The 19,452-nt window shown below is 49.8% G+C and overlaps 2 protein-coding genes across 4 annotated transcripts; one reads left to right on the top strand and one right to left on the bottom strand.

The window, feature by feature from the left end:
- Positions 1-3,350: 3,350 nt before the first annotated feature.
- Positions 3,351-6,308, bottom strand: LOC133351898 (dual specificity tyrosine-phosphorylation-regulated kinase 2-like). Its single transcript, XM_061567478.1, has 5 exons — positions 6,283-6,308; positions 5,925-6,071; positions 5,282-5,420; positions 4,307-4,388; positions 3,351-3,544 (listed from the first exon to the last, which is right to left on the bottom strand). The coding sequence occupies exons 1-5, from the start codon at positions 6,306-6,308 to the stop codon at positions 3,351-3,353; spliced, it is 588 nt and encodes a 195-aa protein (XP_061423462.1).
- A 1,574-nt stretch (positions 6,309-7,882) lies between these two features.
- LOC133351960 (mucin-5AC-like) lies at positions 7,883-18,158 on the top strand. 3 transcript variants are annotated; one of them, XM_061567603.1, is made up of 5 exons: positions 7,883-7,939; positions 8,923-8,970; positions 13,536-14,057; positions 15,459-15,734; positions 16,247-18,158. In XM_061567603.1, the coding sequence occupies exons 3-5, from the start codon at positions 13,623-13,625 to the stop codon at positions 16,784-16,786; spliced, it is 1,251 nt and encodes a 416-aa protein (XP_061423587.1). In that variant the 5' UTR covers positions 7,883-7,939; positions 8,923-8,970; positions 13,536-13,622; the 3' UTR covers positions 16,787-18,158. The 3 variants fall into 3 exon arrangements, with proteins under 3 accessions (XP_061423587.1, XP_061423585.1, XP_061423586.1); XM_061567601.1 differs by having other exon boundaries at positions 16,244-18,158; XM_061567602.1 differs by lacking the exons at positions 7,883-7,939; positions 8,923-8,970 and adding an exon at positions 9,108-9,190 and having other exon boundaries at positions 16,244-18,158.
- Positions 18,159-19,452: the final 1,294 nt, after the last annotated feature.

Raw genomic sequence — 19,452 nt, 5'->3', positions numbered from 1 at the left:
AGTGGACCCTCCCGTCGCACTGGTTTCCAATGTTCAGGATCCGTTCCTTTATGCTGAAAAATCCCCCTGGATCCCGCCCACAAGGCGGGGCTTCCGATTTTTGCTGTGTCAGGATCTGTCCGTAGGCAGGTGTGTCCATGTGTGTGTCCGTATGTCCTTGTGTGCATCACTGACGGTATATTCCGTTGTCAACTCCCTCCATAAAACCCACGAGCAAACAACCAGATGTTACAAATTGTCTCGAAGTCGTCTCTCTGTCTGGGTGCAATTTATCTCTTGTCTGGCCTTCTTCATGAACCCAAAACACAGACGTTACAAATCGTCTCATAGGCGTCTTTGTTCGTGTTGCACAACCTGGAGGGGGGCAACACTCTCTCCGACCCGGCGCACAAAGAAATGGTTAAAAGTTTTAAGTTAACATTTGTCCCTTACTATTTCACAGTTATGATTCTGTATGTAACCTAAGGTCTGTCGTTTCCCATCGTGGTTCCCGACCCAAGTGTAGGTGTTTCCCCGAGCGTACACACACTCCTATCCCGCGCTGCGGGGATACAAAGACGGCCGGGATCTCCCTTTCTCTCCGACCCTGGGTTTAACATCGTTTTTTTTATTATGTATTTATATTCGACCTGGTGGTGATTCATCCCGTTATCCTGGCTTTTCCATAAGTTTTACTTTTGTCTTTCATGCATATACTTATTACTATTAATTTATTTCCGATATCTTAGGTTAAGGGGTAAGTTTCTTGATCCTAGGAATTCGTATTCCTTGGTGCCTGGATGGTTATATAAGCGGAATATAGTTTACGGTGAATAGCGTTAACATTGATGTTATGTGCGATATTATGTATTGTGATGTCTTTAACTTAACTTGTTTGTCAGGGCTTTACTGACACGAAGTTGCATTCCTAGCCCGCAGTCTTTGCCCCACCCTATCTCTGCTCGCCGTTGTTGTTGCCTGCCGTTAATTCAAGGCCTCATTAATTTCCGTCACCCCTGAGTAGGTGAGGGCGGTTGAACCTTGGAGTCAGTTCTGGTTTTTGTCTGCCTGCTTCTTCTTGTGTCCCCTGACCCCGGGAGTTATTATTCTACTTTATGGCCTGTCGAAGCCCCACTCGCTGTTGCTGGGCTGGTGTTGTTCCCGGCTTTTTGCTTACGTTTGCAGTTCGCCGTGCTCTTGATTTCCTTCCCTCTTCAACCTTATATTGACTATTCGCTCCTGTCTGGGTGCGATTCAATTTTGACTTAGGAAGGTTCTGATTGTCATATGCTTCGGGTCGAATTGTATAGAAAGTATTGAAGTATGGAAATAACATTTCATATTGACTTAATGATGGTGATGGTTCAGTAGGCGTAACTTGTGACCTGGTTTAATTGGAGTGGGTGTGAATATCAATAACTTTAGCCTACTCTGTTGTTAAATTCCGACTTTAACGTTACTTTAATAGCAATACAGAATAATTGAGCTTTTTGTCTTAACTAGGCGAATGCGAACTTCTGGTGACCCCCGCAGCCGTGTTGTTCAGCTGGGTCTTGTGCCTTGAGAGATATACAACCCTCTTTTAAATCACCTCTCCCCCTGCCAACCTTCTGCTCTGGGAGTGTTTATTCTTGATTCCAGGTCCAAGGCCCCCTCACATCCAGACGCACAGGGTTGTTTACATCAGCTCCCCCCCTGTGCACGTGTTCTAACTAGCTCGGAATTCCTGAACACACAATCAGTGATGATTCCTGGCTTTCTGTGGTTGTGATTTAGACAAAGGCGCCTCTGTTTCTTCCATTGCCTTTGAGTCGACACTGCCCTATTATTTGCCCATGTGCTGAGGTCATAGAATTCGTTTTGACTTCAGTAATATTAACATTCAGTATTGGATTAGCAAATGGGCAATGGTTCATTGATGTAGCTCGCAGCCTGGTCTCCAGTTTGAGCGAGCGCGAGGATCGATAATTTAGCCTACTCTGTTGTTGAATTTCGAATTTTGACGTTACTTTAAAACCATGCAGGATGATTGGGCTTTTGCCTTAACTATGTCTGGCTGACACTCCCACTGTCTCTGCCGCCTGCACGGGTGACATGTGCCCGTTCATCAGGCCTTATCTTCCCTTGAAGCAACGTTGTAAATTCTGCCATCCTAGCCCTCCTCCGGTTCATTACTTAACAACACCTGGTGTTTTGCAGTTTGCTGCGCTTGGTGTGTTTCACTCATTAAAAAAAACAAGTAAAAAGATAATATATAAAAATCATCAAATATTATTAATCTCAATTATGGAAGAAGGGTTAGTATACAACACCCCGCACGCCCCTTCACTCACCAAAGTACTTGTTTCTCTCAGGCGCGTCATCAATCAAATTCTGAGGCGGCATCCCGAGGATCTACACACAATTCACACAGAGACAATGATCACCCATACAGTATTGACACACTTGTGTGGAAAGTTCTGTTTGTGAGCACCTACTGATGATGGCACAGCACCCAAGGCCACACCACAGCAACTATTTTACAAATCACTCCAGGTATTGATTTAATGCTGAGTCGATATTTGAGAGGCCAAGGACTGGTCCAACATTCAACACCACACGGTCAGGGTGCTAACCACTCGGCTACCGCTCCCGATGGTTCTCGCATGCAGGCACGGGGCAGTGTTATTGGCATGGCCCAGCAAAACCGCGAACGCCGCACGTTGCAGAAGTTCACGGATCAATCCCAGTGACTGCCCTGGTCTTTACTGCGGTATTAAACCACAAAATACTATGCACCATCTGCCTCATTCACAGCGGAGGTAATGGGTCCCGTGGCGTCATTTGAAATTGCTTATATGGTTGTGAGAATTTTCTTCATTACAAGCAGTTGAGATGAAACAACAATAATTGGCGCGATAAATGCTCGTTCATCTGACAATTCAAATTATTTGCAGGTGGTGTAGGGTTACATTTGGCCAATCCGGGGCCTCATGCAATAATCTATCACGAGTCATAACACCAGCTCTAAAAATCTATGCGTTCCGCTCACAGTTACCTTGACAGGTCTACGCCTGAGTAATTGGTTCTGTCATGCGGTTGTATCCAACTCAGTAGCTTGTGTGTGGACAACCATGCAACCAGTCGCGAGCAGTCGTACGCCTCTTTCTCACAGAAGAGACGACTCAAGTGGTCTGCTCAGGGAATTGTAAGGAAGTATTTCCTGTCGCATGTTCAATTGGTCATACCAATTCTGAATATTATTTTAATACCCTTGATGCGGAAATACTCGATGAGAAGTGAAAAACATGGTTAGAAGCAATGACTGAGTTGCGCGATTTCAAGAGCAAATTGGTCATGAAATTGATCACTCAATAACGGAATTGTCAGTGTTACTGCTGTGTGGGCAATACCTCCATATAACACGGGAGCTGGTCGTGTTTGTTGATGGCCGGAAAGAGGATGCGCCCGGTAGCCAACTCGGCCACTGTACACCCCAGCCCCCACATGTCAACCGGGAAAGATGACATGTGGCCCAGGTATGCCTCTGGGGCAAGGTACGCAGGGGAACCAAAAATCTGTGAACCTGTGAATTACAAAATACAAACATAACCAATATAACCTTTAACAGCAACACACAGGCACGAAAAAACATGTATACAAACACATGTACTCACCCATAGGTCTAGACACATGCACACACAGGTGAAGAGACGCAAACACGTGTGCACATACACAAAACGTCCCCATATAGCCTTTAACAAATTTATCTGGCATTTACTTTTAGCGAGCACCTAATGAAGGCCTGAACAACACACACGAAGATGGGTGGCCAGCACCACGCCCAGCCACCTTTGTCTTCTAAACTGGTGGTGCTTAGACACCGCACATGGTACTCATTTATGGCTGAGTCAACCTAGGGGAGGCCCAGGACTGGTTCAGATATTCATGAACGCAAATTTTACTACAGTCACCAGGATTGTAGTGCTGTCGACTAACCCCAACACTACGGTTCCTCACTGCATAAACAAAGAAAAGTTCCCCCGTGTAGCCTTAGACATTGTTGGGGCAGGTGCAATTAGTGACCACCTATGAAGTCCAAAACGACACTTGAGGGGGGTGGGTGGCCTGCACCATGCCTTTGTCTCCTGAGTGGCATTGTTTACACACCACACCAGGTACTCATTTGAGACTGAGTCTACCTAGGGGAGGCTCACAACCAGTTCAGAAAATCGCCACTCTCACCTGGGTCACCAGTTTCGTAATGCAGTGTGTTAACCACTACACTACCGCTCCTTGAACTGCATACACACACATTCTCATACTCAGCCACACACTCACGACTCACGTTGGCGTCCCACCAAAAAGCTGTTTTCAAAACTCATCATCCGGATGGTCCCTGCCCCAGGCTCTTTAATCGACATGTTCCTCTAGACGATAGGCAGCAGAAGATATTCACATTCAGAGGTCATGATAAATAATGTCAACTTGTAATACGCCAAGGCCATGCAGTATTCACTCTATCTGGAAGAGAGAGAACCACTCCGAGGCACGAGGAGGGGCCACAGATGATGTTTCACACCATTGGTGTGATCCACCAACCTGCGGCTCTACAGTGCTGGATTACAGGCATGCACAACTATTCAGCCTGCAGCAGATTGGTCATGTAGCAAAATACCACAATAAATATTAAAAGGGGAATCTGAGATGACACGCTTTTGCCAAGGTTATTCATCGCAACTCAAGAGAATGTTTTCTGACGGATGCCACTGGGGTGCCCTTTCAAATGTATTTAGATGAGATTATTCCAATCTCTAATCTCATATAGAGCACTCTGGGGTGCCCGGCGTAAAGGAGGGCGCTCTTATCATACCTGTATGACGATTGTTACAAGAGGGCCGAACGGAGCTTGTAGCTGTGAGTGTTAGTTAGGCAGAAGCATGCACATGCATGAAGTTGGTAATGCATTCTCATGCGCATGAGCAGCATGGAAACAGGTGGGCAGCTGTCAGGTTAAAGCACAGTTGCTTAATTTCAAAGCGTCCTTTTACTTGCACTGGTTTGTGTCTCCATGATTTGGGCAATGCTTTGTTTCGACATGTCTGCTTTTTTCTAGTGCGAGTCCCTAATAGCAACAAAACTTTAAACTCAAGTTTCACCCATATATAACCCTCTGTACAGTTATCATGACCCGCAGCTACTGACAGTTGGACAGAGCAGATGCATTAACGCTTTGATCAATGGGTATAGGTTCTACGAAGATGAGCCCCGAACGGGAACTCAAATTAATGTTGCAGTTGTGCGGAACCTGGTGTCCACTCACCGGCTGGATATCCCCATGCACGATTCCCTTTGCATGGAGATGAATGAGGAATTTGAGGATGGACTTGGTGAAGAGTTTCACCATTGTCATCTCAATGTGCTGGGGTGCCGTGCAATCAATGGCACTTAACAGACGTCTTCTGTTAAGGAGACAACAACACAAAGTCAGTGCCATCCTTTAAAGGGCTGAGTAAGCAATAAAAATTATTAACAATTATTATACTCGTTTATCCATGGAAGCCTCACTAAATGTAAACACTTTTTTCCTGAGGGTCCTGCCAAGTTTCTCCTGTCGGGGTGACATTGTTCCGATGTGTAATCCCAACTGAGTTATTTTTAAGGTATTTTCTCAGCACTGGCAAATTTGGCCGATGCCAATTAAATTATGTGCGAGTGTTTCGCTATTGGAGGAATGTGGAGAATGGGGATAAATTCCATGCAGAACAAGTGGAGAACAAACTCCACACAGACACTTATCCGAGTCAGCAATCGAACCCAAGCTCTTGGAATGATGCACGAGTGTTACCACTGCCGTCACACTGACGGTTGTCGGTGTGGCTATCGAAAAATTAGCAAGGCTGGAGAAGAAAATGGAGTGGAGCAGCCAGCTTTACATGTCTCTGCTCAGACAGCAGGGTACGTACTTCGGTATGAGCTGCATGACGAGGCAGTTGTGACCCCTGAAGGTGAAAAAGTCGAGGATTCTGACAACGTTGACATCATCATTGGCCCAGCCCTGAAGTTGGAGCAAGATGTGGTACTCCATCCACTGGCTGTGGTCTTCCTTGGCACTAAACAGCGGAAATCCACAGCTTCATATTAATTACAATAATTGACCCTTGTAACAGTTTGTCGCTCGCTCTCAAAGACAGTTGTCCTTCACCGCATCTGCGATTAACAGTGGGCTACGTACAGGCGCGAAAGAAGTTAAACATAAATCCAGAGAAAACCCACACATATGAACACCATAACACTACCCACGTAAATATGGAATTGATTTACTGTCCTGCCTTCTCCATGCAAGCCATTGTGAAGTCTTACCTGAATGACTCTCCACATCTTCACAGCCACTCGGGTGTTGGTCTTGTGGTCACGGCATTTGAAGATCTGGCTGTAAGGTCCGACCACCTTCTTCAGCACCTCATATCGGAAATGGAGATGCTCATGCTCGACCTGCGGTGCAATCACATCAACTAAGTATACTGATCCAATCACTGCTCATTCAGTCACTGAGTATGGATGCAATATATGTGTGGCATGTGTAAGAGTTAGTGTGAATGTGTAGGGTATGTTGTCCGCCTGTTCTGCAGATTATTATGGTGTTTGTCAGTGTGCAGACTTTGTGTGTTCTCCACGTGTTACGTGACCTGAGGAGAGTCGTACCGAGACATAATGGTTGCAGACATCATCGTAGCCATGGTTTTGAGTGCCAAAGCCTTTGTTATGGACTCCGAAATACCAGACGTTATTCACGTTGAGGACCTCGCTTCTCTCGGTGGGGGTCAGGAAATCCCCAAAGAGCTTCAAGATTTCTGCAAACATAAGAACAATGATTAATATTGTCCTATTATAATATTGCTTTGTCAAATAAAACATTTTCGTTTCTTTAATTTGTTCACTAAGCAATGTGGTCGTGTTTTTTTTTCATTGCATTTTTAACCAGTTCCGTATTCCTGTAACATGTGAAGAACAGACTGATAACGAATTTGGTATCACCACCTACAGTGAGGGAAAAAAAGTATTTGATCCCCTGCTGATTATGTACGTTTGCCCACTGACAAAGAAATGATCAGTCTATAATTTTAATGCTAGGTTTATTTGAACAGTGAAAGACAGAATAACAACCACAAAATCCAGAAAAACGCAGAGCCGGGCTCTGCTTGAACTGATGCCGTGAGCCCAGCAGCTGTGTAGAAGCCCGCGGCTGTCGGCCGCCTTTGTCTCTCCCCCGCCACTGCTGACGTGTCCACGCCACGCGAGGTTCTCACCTTCAGGCTGAGTGGACCTCGAGGAGGCCCAGACAGCGAACCGCTTCAGAAGTTGGCGCCACTCGCCCCGGCGGAAGCAGCAGCGGGGGAGGGGGTATGGGGGGGAGGGGGTATGGGGGGGAGGGGGTATGGGGGGGGAGGGGGTATGGGGGGGAGGGGGTATGGGGGGGAGGGGGTATGGGGGGGGGCGGTCGAAAGGCGCGGAGAGAGCAGCAGCAGAAGCAGCAGCAGCAGCATCATCATCGCGTGTGGAGATCAGCCGAGAGGAGTGGATCCGAGCTGTGTATTAGTGGTGGTGTGGTAGTAGTGGTGTTAGTGGTGGTGGAGGTGTTAGTGGTGGTGGGGTTGTTATTGGTGGTGGGGGTGTTAGTGGTGGTGGTTAATGGTGGGATTGTTGTTAGTGGTGGTGTTAGTGGTGGTCTGTTAAGGCTATTACGGGGGAGCTTTGTCTTTGGTGGTGTTCGTGGGGGGAGGGGGGCGTCGGGGTGGGGAAGGTACTGGGGGGGAGGGGCTTACGGGCTGTTGCGTCACGAGGGCGTGCTCACCGGGCCCCGCCCCCACTTCTGGCGATTTTTATTTGTCACAGGCGGCGACTCTGGAGCAAGTGTCTCTCATGAAATTGTCTTTTCCGAGACCAAGGTTCTCTGCAAACCTCCCGGCTACCATCAAAGGTTTGTACACGAAGCCATACAAATATACAAACACAGACATAATTTCAACCGTGATGATGGGTACAAACTTAGTAATCATTGGAAAGATGTGATCAACCACGCAAAAAAGACTTAATTACACTTTTTTGGACCATCTTATCTGACAGGCACTATTTTACTTTACTTTACCGAGTGTTAACATCCCCAGTGTTTAACAGTACTCTCTTCATTGTTCAGCCAGCATTGGTATAAACATGGGCATTTTCATTATTTTTCTATCATGTGTATCAGGCCTCCCCTCCCCCTCTCTGTCCAATGCGTTGGCGTTGTGCAACAGCAACCGCGTCCACGCCGTCGTCCATTCTTTTGGCCCCGCTCACCTCCCCCTCCCGATGCGTTGTACGTGGCACTCCGTGCCGTCTTTGAGCCCCGCCCCCCTCCCGATACGTTCCATTCATTGGCTACCACATTCTGATGAGCTCCCGCCCCCTCTCCTCCCCCTCAACTTGCTTTTAAGGGATTACATCTTGAATCATTGCCTCACTTGATGCAGCTAATCCGGCTGTGACGGTCCCACCTGATGACGGAGACTTGTGTTGCCTCCGAAACGTCGTGATTTTTGTTTTATTTTTTTATTAATTTTGATGTTTTACCTACGTGACTTTACCGGAAAAAAAAACCTGTGAGTGAGTGGTGATGTGAGTGGTGAGGACGTGTGTGTGTCTGTGTAGTGTACTGGCAGGAGGAATGGTGGTGTTAGTGGTGTTACTGATAGTGGTGGTGTGTTGTGAGTGGTGACAATGTGAGTTCATGTCAGAATCAGAATACTTATACTGGAGGAGTCTGTTGATGATGTGAGTTTCTTGTTAAAGATGTGGGTCCGTGTTAATGATGTGGGTTTGTGTTGATGATGTTGGTTAACGGTGAGGATGAGTCTGTGATGTGACGTGACTCGTGTTGAGACCCTGTGTGACCCTCGCCTTCGTCTCCCGCTCTCCACGCAGAGACCCGGACCGTGTGAGAGACGCCGCGAGTTCTGTGCACCCTGCACTGTACGTGTACCAGTCGGGGAGCGGGCAGTATTATTGCGGTGAACACCACGCTGCCCTCCAAGTTCGACTCCCGCTCACGGCCACCAACACTGCTGACGATTACCTCAGCCGCTCCTAGGCCTCCCCGTGTAGCCGTTGCGAGCAGCACCGATGAAGGCCGGCACGGCACGTGACACCAGTGTTGGTGGCCGTGAGCGGGAATCGAACCCTGGGTGGCAAGGTTCGTAGCGAAGCGCGCTAATCACTACACTACCGCACACACACAGACACACACAAACACACAGACACACACAGACACACAACAACCGCCATTCGCCACTAAGTGGCGGTGACGTCACCACGACGCTTGTGCCAGGCCATGTGCACCTTGAGGCCACGTGAAGTGTCGAACGCCCGCTGGCAGGAGGTCATGGGGCAGACCCAGGTGCCACGGGTCGACTGACTGAGATGACTGAGATGGCTGCCTGATGCACCACCTGTGCCCCCTACTGTGCCAACTTGCTGTGCTTTAGCCACCCGGCACTCCGCTCGTTGTTGTGAGCGTCGCTCCTCCGTCCTTCGTTGGTGTTGGAGGGCAACTGCCTCCAACTGCCCAGTAGCGTCCTTCACGAGCCTCCTCCACTGAGGCCGATCTTGACACCGCTGGTACCAGTCATCGACAAGTCCACTCAGCTCCACGTCCTCCTGTACCACATCACTCCATCTTTTCTCTAGCCCGTGCTGCGCCTATTTAGCCCCCTCGATCCGGCCGAACAAAAGCTGTTTAGGCATGCGGTGGCTGGGTATGCAGGCTACATGACCCAGCCAACGCAGCCTTGCCTGCCGGAGGAGCTCACCGATGGGACTTTGCCCAGATCTTTCAAGGATTTGTGAGCTCCTCACACAATCCAGCCTGGTTAAACCCAGGATGGATCGTAGGCAGGCCAGCCTAAATGTTTTTAACCGGCGAAGATGCTCCATTAGGGTGGTCCACGTTTCGCAAGCGTAGAGAAGGGAGGGAATGACTGTGGCCGAGAAGACCTGAAAATTCGAGCGGAGTGACAGACCAGGCAGCTTCCACACAGCGTTACGCAACCGATGAAAAGATATTGCTGCTCGACTGATTCGGAGTGAGACCTCCGCTGCCAAACCGGAGCCGGTCATGAGCACACTGCCCAGGTATGGGAAACTTTCCACTCTCTCCACAACTGCCCCATCACCGATTGAGAGTTGTGGGGGTGGAGTGTCTGATGGTACAAAATACCCAGGCAGGTGCTTAATTTTGGTGGGGCTAATGGTAATGCCCCACCTCTTAGTGGCACATTCCAGTTTCAGCAGAAGCGTCTCTAACTCCTCCTCTGAATGAGCAGCAATTACCAAATCATCGGCATACATAACGTGGTTGACCAATAGGGAGAAATCCCTTGACCGCCCCCGGGCATCAATCAGTCTCCCATTATATCTGTACCAAATGGAAATTCCCCCGGTACAGCTATTGAAGGCTTCACGAACTACGTGGTCAAAATAGATGTTAAATAATGTGGGAGCCAGAGGACATCCCCGTCGCACCCCAAGGTGTATAGGGAATGGCTCTGACTCCCAGCCACGTAGTTTTACCCGGGCCCACTCACCATCATGAAGGTCCTTAATGATTGTGAGCAGAGGGTCAGGGACTATGAAAGCACGAAGAACAACCCAGAGCCCAGGCCTACTGATGGTATCATAGACCTTGACCAGATCAATAAAGCAGAGATGTAGGTCTTGTTGGAATTCCCTACATCTCTGCTGTAGCAGACAGACAGATAATATGGCATATGTGAAAGACCTCCCTTTCCTGAAACCGCATTGGGGCTCCGCAAGCCTCTCCTCAGCGTGCCTAGCAAGGCGATGTTGAATAATCCTTGCCAGGACCTTTCCCGGCATACTGAGGAGTGAGATGCCCCTGTAGTTGTTACAGTCTGTGCGGTCCCCCTTCTTAAAGAGGGGGACCACCAGGGCATATTTCTAGTCCTATGGAACCCGTCCAGTGGTCCAGACTGTTGTCATGATGTCATGTAGGGCAGTCTGTGCACAAACGCCACCCTCCCTCAGCATTTTGCTTGGGAGATCATCTCTGCCCGGTGCCTTTCCTGGTCTCAGACTCTGGATCGCCTTCCGTACTTCCTCAACCAATGGCACCTCAGCCAGCCACTCACAGGGGGTGACTTCCAATATTTGAGGCACCGCAGCCTCAACAGGGTCATCCCCACTTTGTCCCACGTTGTTTTCCTGGGTAAGGGATTTCCCCTACCCTAGGACCTCACAGAAATGCTCAGAAAATCTGCAAACTTGTTCCTGGGGGTCGGAGATTGGATCACCATTCTTTCCCCTAATGATGGTAATAGGTGTGGTGCTGCAGGTTACTTTTGTCATGAAATTAAAGAGCGATTTGTTCTTGCGGGCCACTGAGGCAGACTCCTATCTCCTCAGCAACCCGTGACCACCAGCCATCCTTGCAGCGCCTCACGGCTCTCCGAACCTCCGAGCGAAGGCTGCGGTAAGCCTCCTCATTCTCTGATGTGGGATGCTGTAGACGATTAGAGTGGGCCTTTCGCTTTTTCTCAACCATCCTGAACACCTCCTCTGTCATCCAGGGTCTTTGGGGAGGTCTGGACCACGTTCCCAAAGCAGCCATTACAGCTGCATGAGTCACAGTCCTAAACCTTGCCCATTTACTCTCGACATCAGGAGTGGGGGACGATGCCAACCCCAGCCGCAAGCGTTGATGAAATTCTCGCTTGCAACTTTCATAAGCTAACTGAGACCAGGCCACTTTAGGTTGGAATGGGGTCTTGGGTGTACATCCACCACCGGAGTGGAAGAATGGCAGGCGCATCTTACAGATGACTAGTCAGTCGATGGTCAGAGGGCAGATCAGCTCCACGGTAGGTCCTGGTGTCAAGGACATGGGCTCGCATCCACTGATCCGTCACTATGTAGTCCAGCAGATGTTCTTGCTTGGATCCAGCATGCATCCGTGATGTTGTGTTAATGCGCCGATGCCGGAACAGCGTGTTAGTAATTACAAGATCATTGGCTGCACAAAAATCTAGCAGCCTCCTACCGTTGTTATTGAACTGATCTGGCCCATGCCTTTCAATCACTACAGACCAGGTGCAGACACACAACAACAACTGCCATTCGCCACTAAGTGGCGGTGACGTCACCACGACGCTTGTGCCAGGCCATGTGCACCTTGAGGCCACGTGAAGTGTCGAACGCCCGCGGGCAGGAGGTCACGGGGCAGACCCAGGTGCCACGGGTTGACTGACTGAGATGACCGAAATGACTGGCTAATGCACCACCTGTGCCCCCTACTGTACTAACTTGCTGTGCTTTAGCCACACGGTGCTCCGCTCGTTGTTGTGAGCATCGCTCCTCCGCCCTCCTTTGTTGTTGGAGGGCGACTGCCTTCAACTGCCCAGTAGCGTCCTTCACGAGCCTCCTCTACAGAGGCCGATCTTGACACTGCTGGTACCAGTCATCGGCAAGTCCACTCAGCTCCACGTCCTCCTGTACCACATCACCCTATCTCTTCTCTAGCCCGTGCTGTGCCCGTTTAGCCCCCTCAATCCGGCCAAACAAAAGCTGTTTAGGCATGCGGTGGCTGGGCATGCGGGCTACATGACCCAGCCAACGCAGCCTTGCCTGCCGGAGGAGCTCACCAATGGGACTTTACCCAGATCTTTCAAGGATTTGTGAGCTCCTCACACAATCCAGCCTGGTTAAACCCAGGATGGATCGTAGGCAGTCCAGCCTAAATGTTTCCAACCAGCAAAGATGCTCCATTAGGGGGGTCCACGTTTCGCAAGCGTAGAGAAGGGAGGGAATGACTGTGGCCGAGAAAACCTGAAGCTTCGTGCGGAGCGACAGACCAGGTAGCTTCCACACAGCATTACGCAACCGATGAAAAGATATTGCCACTTGACTGATTCGGAGTGAAACCTCTGCTGTTACACTGGAGCCGGTCATAAGCATACTGCCCAGGTGTGGGAAACTCTCCACTCTCTCCACTACTGCCCCATCACTGTCCGGCAAAACAACCCCCTACCTCCTCGCGGTGCCGGATGGGCAACACTGTCGTGGACAGTGCTGTGGGGGGAGAGCCAATGCCCATGGGCCTCTCCCCTCATGGCGTCTGTGACCACCACAGTGGCTAAACGGGGGCTCTGGACGGGTGCGAGGGGCTGGTAACCCCTCCACCTTCAATTTATTACCACGAAACTACGAATTAAACATAAATATGTAACTAATAAGCTTGTGCCGGAGGCCCCGGGGGGACAGGCGTCTATAACATCTCCTGGCCAAACCCCAATTGGCGGAGCCAGGAGATTAAATCTTCACCCTCGGGGCTCCTCCAAAAACAACGAAAGCCACTATGGATGGCCACGTGGAATGTTCGAACGCTCACTGCGGAGGAGAGGCTGCCACTCCTTTGTCAGGAACTGGATCGGTACTGCACACACACACACAGACATACAGACACACAGATGAGACACAACATACATCCGTCCTCGGGCCGTGACGTCATATCCGCTTCCGCCCAGTGTGCCGCTGGAGCCACGCTGCGAGCTGCGTGCTGAGGAGCGCCTCTCTGCACGAAGCCTCCTGGAGCCTCTCCCGGAGCAGTCACCATGGAGGCTCATGGGCTGCGCAGTACCTCACGCACCCTCGTGGCGCTGCTCGTGACGAGCTACGCGTTCCTCACGTCTGGGCCCACGGAGGAGAAGAATTTCTCCCCGAACTGGCTGGTTAACCTGGGGGGAGCCTGGGAGGTCCAACCGCCACAGGCCGGGCAGCCTCTACCTCTCGCCAAAGCGACCGTGGCTGTCCACATCAGCGACCGGCTCGCAGATCACGAAGCCAAGAGGGAGCCTCGAGTCGCTTCCTCTCCCAGCCATGGCGTGGAGGTTCCCCAAGGAGGAGGAGGAGAAGACGACGACCCAGCTCCCTTAGGGTGGAAGACCTTCATGGAGATGCTGCACAGCAGGCCGGTGGCCATCGCCTACGAGGTGGCGAGTGCAGGGATCGCCCTCCTCAGCCTCGGAGTGTGGCTGAAGAATGCAGTGGTGAGTGCCAGCTTCACGATTACACAGACCATAGCATGGCACCGCAACAGACACCACACGCAGAGCCACCACACGCAGAGATGTATCACGCATACAGATCACTCGCGTAGATATAAGAATCTCACTCGCATATGTAGTAGGTTCAATGAGACGTAGACGACGTAGTCGGAGGCACACTTATTTATTATAATGTTTCACTCAGCACAGGCCAATGTATACAACACTCGAAGGGGTAACGGCCCCTTCACCTGTCTAACAGGGAGACCCCATTAACTCTAGCCCGGCTAGCCTACTCCCAGGTCCTCCACTCGAGAGCTAGGGGAGGCTAGCTGATCCAGCTCTGGCCAAGCTAGGATCACGGCACCCTTAGTCACCAGACCGGCTCTTACCAGAGCATCGGCTCTGGGCTCTCGGGGCCACGCCACTGGCTTGCCCTGGTCGGTCCTTAGAAGGACAGCGATCCAGGGGAGTCCCAGAGCCTATCTAGCCGGTCTTCACTCTTCACTAGTTAAGCTGAATACTGAACCCCGTGCCCACCGGCTCACCGCCTTATATAGCAACTCCCCCACGAGGGGTGGGGCCGTGGGAGATCACAGCGCCGTTACAGCCCCCCAGGGCTAACCGATGCGGACGTGCGGGCATAACCACCCCTCGTGTGTTTGTTCGCCCTCCCGTAACACCCCTACACATACACCACACACACAAGTATATATGACATCCACACACACATCCTAGACAAAGTCGCAAACACCTTGCTCAATTAATTATGCTTAAATATTATCCACTGCAACTTTAAGGGTGTTTTTTGTTACTGGCAGCGTGGCATTTGGGACATGTGGACTCAGCTGTCCTTGTGCGGTGTTGGTGAGTTGCCCTGGTGCGGACAGAACTATTTCCCCAGCCAGTAGAGTCAGAATAATACTATTTATTTATGGTTGAGGAATCCGATGAGCTATGAAGCTCTTTTTCACAGATGTCCAGTCGGGGCTGGTAAGAACATTACAATAACAAATACTACAAAAACATGATAATAGTGCAAAGTACATGAAAGGTTAACAAATCACCCAAAAACAAACAAATAAAACTAAACCACCCCCATCATACAAAGCCCACTGAGGTACTAACTTATTTTTCAGACGGAACCTGGTCACAAATGATAGATCAACAAAGTGACATCATTTGGACATTCATAGCAGCAAAATAATCTAAATTATCGAAATAAATGTTTCTAAATGTGGAGGGAAAAACCAGAGGATCAAACTACGCAGGGCCATGGCACGTGACCAATGACTTTTGTTTATTGCCGAGAATCCAGCTGTTAGTCAAGGCTGAACTAAAGAGAGGGAAAGATACTTGTTGTCGTGCTGTACATTACAAATACTTGTGCAATGTTTTCAACAGTGGCGTCCGCGACCTCCTGCCATGCCAGCAATGGCCGTCCACACCACCAACCTCCCGAAACAAAAGGCTCGGTCGAACTTGGCCGAGATGGTACCTCAAGCAGCTTCTTCTTTAGGCTTTTGGATGACGGTTCCGCAAGATAGAGAATACCCGTCTCCCTCAAGGTGGACGACCTTGATGAAGATGCTGCACAGTGGGCCGGTGGCCATCACTTACCACGTGGAGAGCACGGGGATCACCATTACCAGCCTAAGAGTCTGGCGGAAGAATCAATTGGTAAGAGAGAGAGAGTGTGCTGGCTTCACTGTCACATAGAGAATCAGCAGGACACCACAACAGACACACACAGAGACACCACACCCAGAGAGGCATCGTGGATATAGATCACTCAGGCAAATGTCATAATCTCACATGCATAGATGACACAAATCAGAATCAGAATATTTATACTGGAGGAATCCGATGAGCTATTAAGCTATTTTTCACAGATATCCAGGAGAGGCAGGTTAGAACGTTACAAGAACAAACAATAAAAAATCACACTCACACCCTCGACAAAGTCGCACACATTTATTACAAGCATACACATTGTTCATGCTGTGGATTACAAATAGTTGTCCGATATTTGCGACTGAAAGGCAAGTACAACACCCGTGTTCAATCAATGGTGGTGGTGTGGCAGATGGCAAGTGAAAAAAAATATATGAGTGGATGTGACCAACAGGGGAAGAAGGAGACTGCAATCTCTTGCCTCTCATACTGATTTTGTTTCCGGTTTTAAACAGAAGTCATCGCAACGTGGACGAATTTACCGAAGCCGCCACATGAGAGGATCCATGTGGAAATTGGCTCGGGGCAAGCGCCACCCCATGAAAATCAAGAGGACCCACAGATCCCTCAAGACTCGGCTGGATGGCTGCTCCATGATGAATAGCTCACCAACACTTAACAGCGCACCCACCAACAGCACCACTCCTACCAACACCAGCACTCCTACCAACAGCACCACTCCTACCAACACCACCATGACAAACCCCACCCCGACCAACATTGCTATCTCGACTAACACCATCACACTTTCAAATACCACCACCTCTACCAATGCTATCCTGACTAACACCACCACCTCTTCCAACCCTACAAACCCTACCAACAACATCTTCTCCACCTTCACCACCACCAGGGCCGACACCATTACCCCAGCTGAGCGTGAGTGGTGTCACCTCATGATCATGGCCCGCACCAATGCCCGCTGCACTACAATAAGCTCAATTATCCCTACCAGCTCAACCACCAACTCCCCCGCTCCTACCAACTCCACCACCTAGACCAATCCCACGCCTACCAACATTACCTCCTCTACCCTCACTACCACTCCCAGCCACATCACCCCAGCTGAGTATGTGTCCAGCCTCATGATCATGAGGGAAAAGAGATCACTCTTCATGGCCCGGATCAATGCCTGCTCCACCACTCCTACCAACTCCACCACCTTTAGAATCCGCACACCTACCAACACTACCACCCCTCCCAACACCGCTACCCTGACCAAACGCAACTACTCCGACGAACACCACCACTCCTACCAAAACCAACCCTACCAACGCCAACCCTATCAACACCAACCCTACCAACACCATTATTCTTACTACTACCCCTACCAACACCAACCCTACCAGCACCAATCCTACCAACACAATGACTCCTACCAATACGACCACCCCAACCGACACCATCACTCTTCCCAACAACAGTCCTATCAACGTTACCTATCCTACAAACGCCAACTCTATAAACACCTTGACCCCTACCAACACCACCACCCCAAATAAGAAATAATACAAAATAAATAACATTACAACATCGCTGCACCCTTTGCATGTTAGCGTGCTGCGCTACGAAGCCGGCGACCGGAGTTAAATTTCCGCTCATGGCCAACACCAGTGATCGACTCAGTCTCAAATTAGTGCCTGGTACTCATTTAGCTGAGGCTACCTCGCATGCCAGTCTGTTAAATCTTTACGGGGGATCTTTGTCTTTGACATATCTGTGGGCTAGAGTGTAGCTTGATTTATTGTTCATGTGAGGGATGCGCTTTGCCTGCAGCCGCCACTACATCTCCGCTCGTGTGTTTAGCCGTGTCAGTGACGCGCCACGATGTCGCTACTGCTGCTGTCACTGTCACGACCCGGTCGGTGCAGGGTGCTCTGGGACGAAATAAAAAAGTGGCACGAGGATTATCGCTGCTACTTCAGCAGATCAAGAACGGTTCTCATGGAGTCATCAAAATGCACCTGAAATCACAGCTGACCATCTCAATCACATCTGTGAAATGTCAACGGTGGTGTCCGTTGCCCCTGCTGTGAGTGGTGGAGATGTCCTTGAGCAGTGGTGATGTCCCTGAGTGGCGGTGGAGATGTCCCTGAATATTGGTGGAGTCTGTACAACGCGGCTGCTGTATTCGTGATTAAAGAACCTGAGCCGAGCGTGCTTGGTGGAGCTCAGCAGAAGGTGATGAGCCGGAGGTGTGAACTGAAAGTTCGAGCTCAAGGCGTGAGCTCAAGGTGTGAGCTCGAGGTATAAGCTGGTGATGCGGTCTGGAGGTGAGCACGCGGTGTCCCTGTGCTCACAAGCGTGGTGCGGGAGGTGGCCCGAACTAAACTTTTTATTTACCAGGTAAGGCCCACTGGTCCAATAGCTCTTTTTCAGAAACTACCTGGTCACAAATAATATCTCAATGAAGTGGCTCATCATCTGAAAATATATGTCAAATACTAGAAACGTATGTTTCTCAATGTGGAGGGGAAAACCAGAGGAGCCGTAGAAGAATCTACGCGACCACGGAGAAAACACGCAAACTCCAAATAAACAGGTGTCGGGGTCGGGATCGAACCCACGTCTCCCTGTATACCAGGCGAGGTAGTTGACATCTCTCAATAACTGCCTCCTCATAGCCGTATCTCCACATAAACAATGCGAGTGGTTCTACTCATCCCGTCAGCCTTCTGAGAGTAGATCTCAGCAGCATCATTGATTCAACACAAGCAGCATCCTGGTGAGGATTGGACACTTGGTGACTAATCAGCAGTCAGGCTTGCTTGAACCAACACTGATGAATTGCCAGGTCCTCTTGGCAGGGACCCACTCTGATAGACATGGATCAAGTTCAGCAAATAACTCTGTCACGCACTGGCTCGAGCCTGGCCCTGCGGATGTCACTGGAGTGCACGGATACACGGCACCCAAAGTCAGACCCCCCCGCTCAAATATGACGTCACAAAGCTCTGCCCCCCATCCCCCCACAAAAAATAAAACACGCTTCAAATCGCTTTAAAGTATTGTCATTGTAGTGCGTATTTAATGTGCCGCTGCTCTATGATGTTGTAGGATAAAACATTTATTAAAAGTATATTTAATTAAGTAGAACGTGTTGACTATATTTATTTAAAGTTACGCATTTTGATGTGACGTCACATTTCTCAACCCCCCCCCCCCTCGTCACACATCGTCACAAATGTCTGACTCCCCCCCCCCTAGGTGCGTGACGTAATTCAAGGACGTCCTCTAAATAACCTAACCAACATGGACGTCCTCTAAATAACCTAACCAACATGGACGTCCTCTCAATAACCTAACCAACATGGACGTCCTCTCAATAACCTAACCAACATGGACGTCCTCTAAATAACCTAACCAACATGGACGTCCTCTAAATAACCTAACCAACATGGACGTCCTCTAAATAACCTAACCAACATGGACGTCCTCTAAATAACCTAACCAACATGGACGTCCTCTAAATCAGTGCTCCCCAACCTTTTTGGCACCAGGGACCGGTGTCATGGAAGACAATTTTTTCACGGACGGCGGGGGGGGGTCATGATTGGGTCTTTCCCCCTTTTCAAAGAAGCTGACTGAGACAAGTGCGCAGTGCGGGAAAGAGGCGCTCACCTCTTGCTGTGCGGCTCGGTTCCTAACAGGCCACGGACCGGTA

Source organism: Lethenteron reissneri, chromosome 39 (assembly GCF_015708825.2).
Source record: "Lethenteron reissneri isolate LAM-NWPU_2019-01 chromosome 39, ASM1570882v1, whole genome shotgun sequence".
NCBI lineage: Eukaryota > Metazoa > Chordata > Hyperoartia > Petromyzontiformes > Petromyzontidae > Lethenteron > Lethenteron reissneri.
This window is presented reverse-complemented; position numbering and strand designations above follow the sequence as displayed.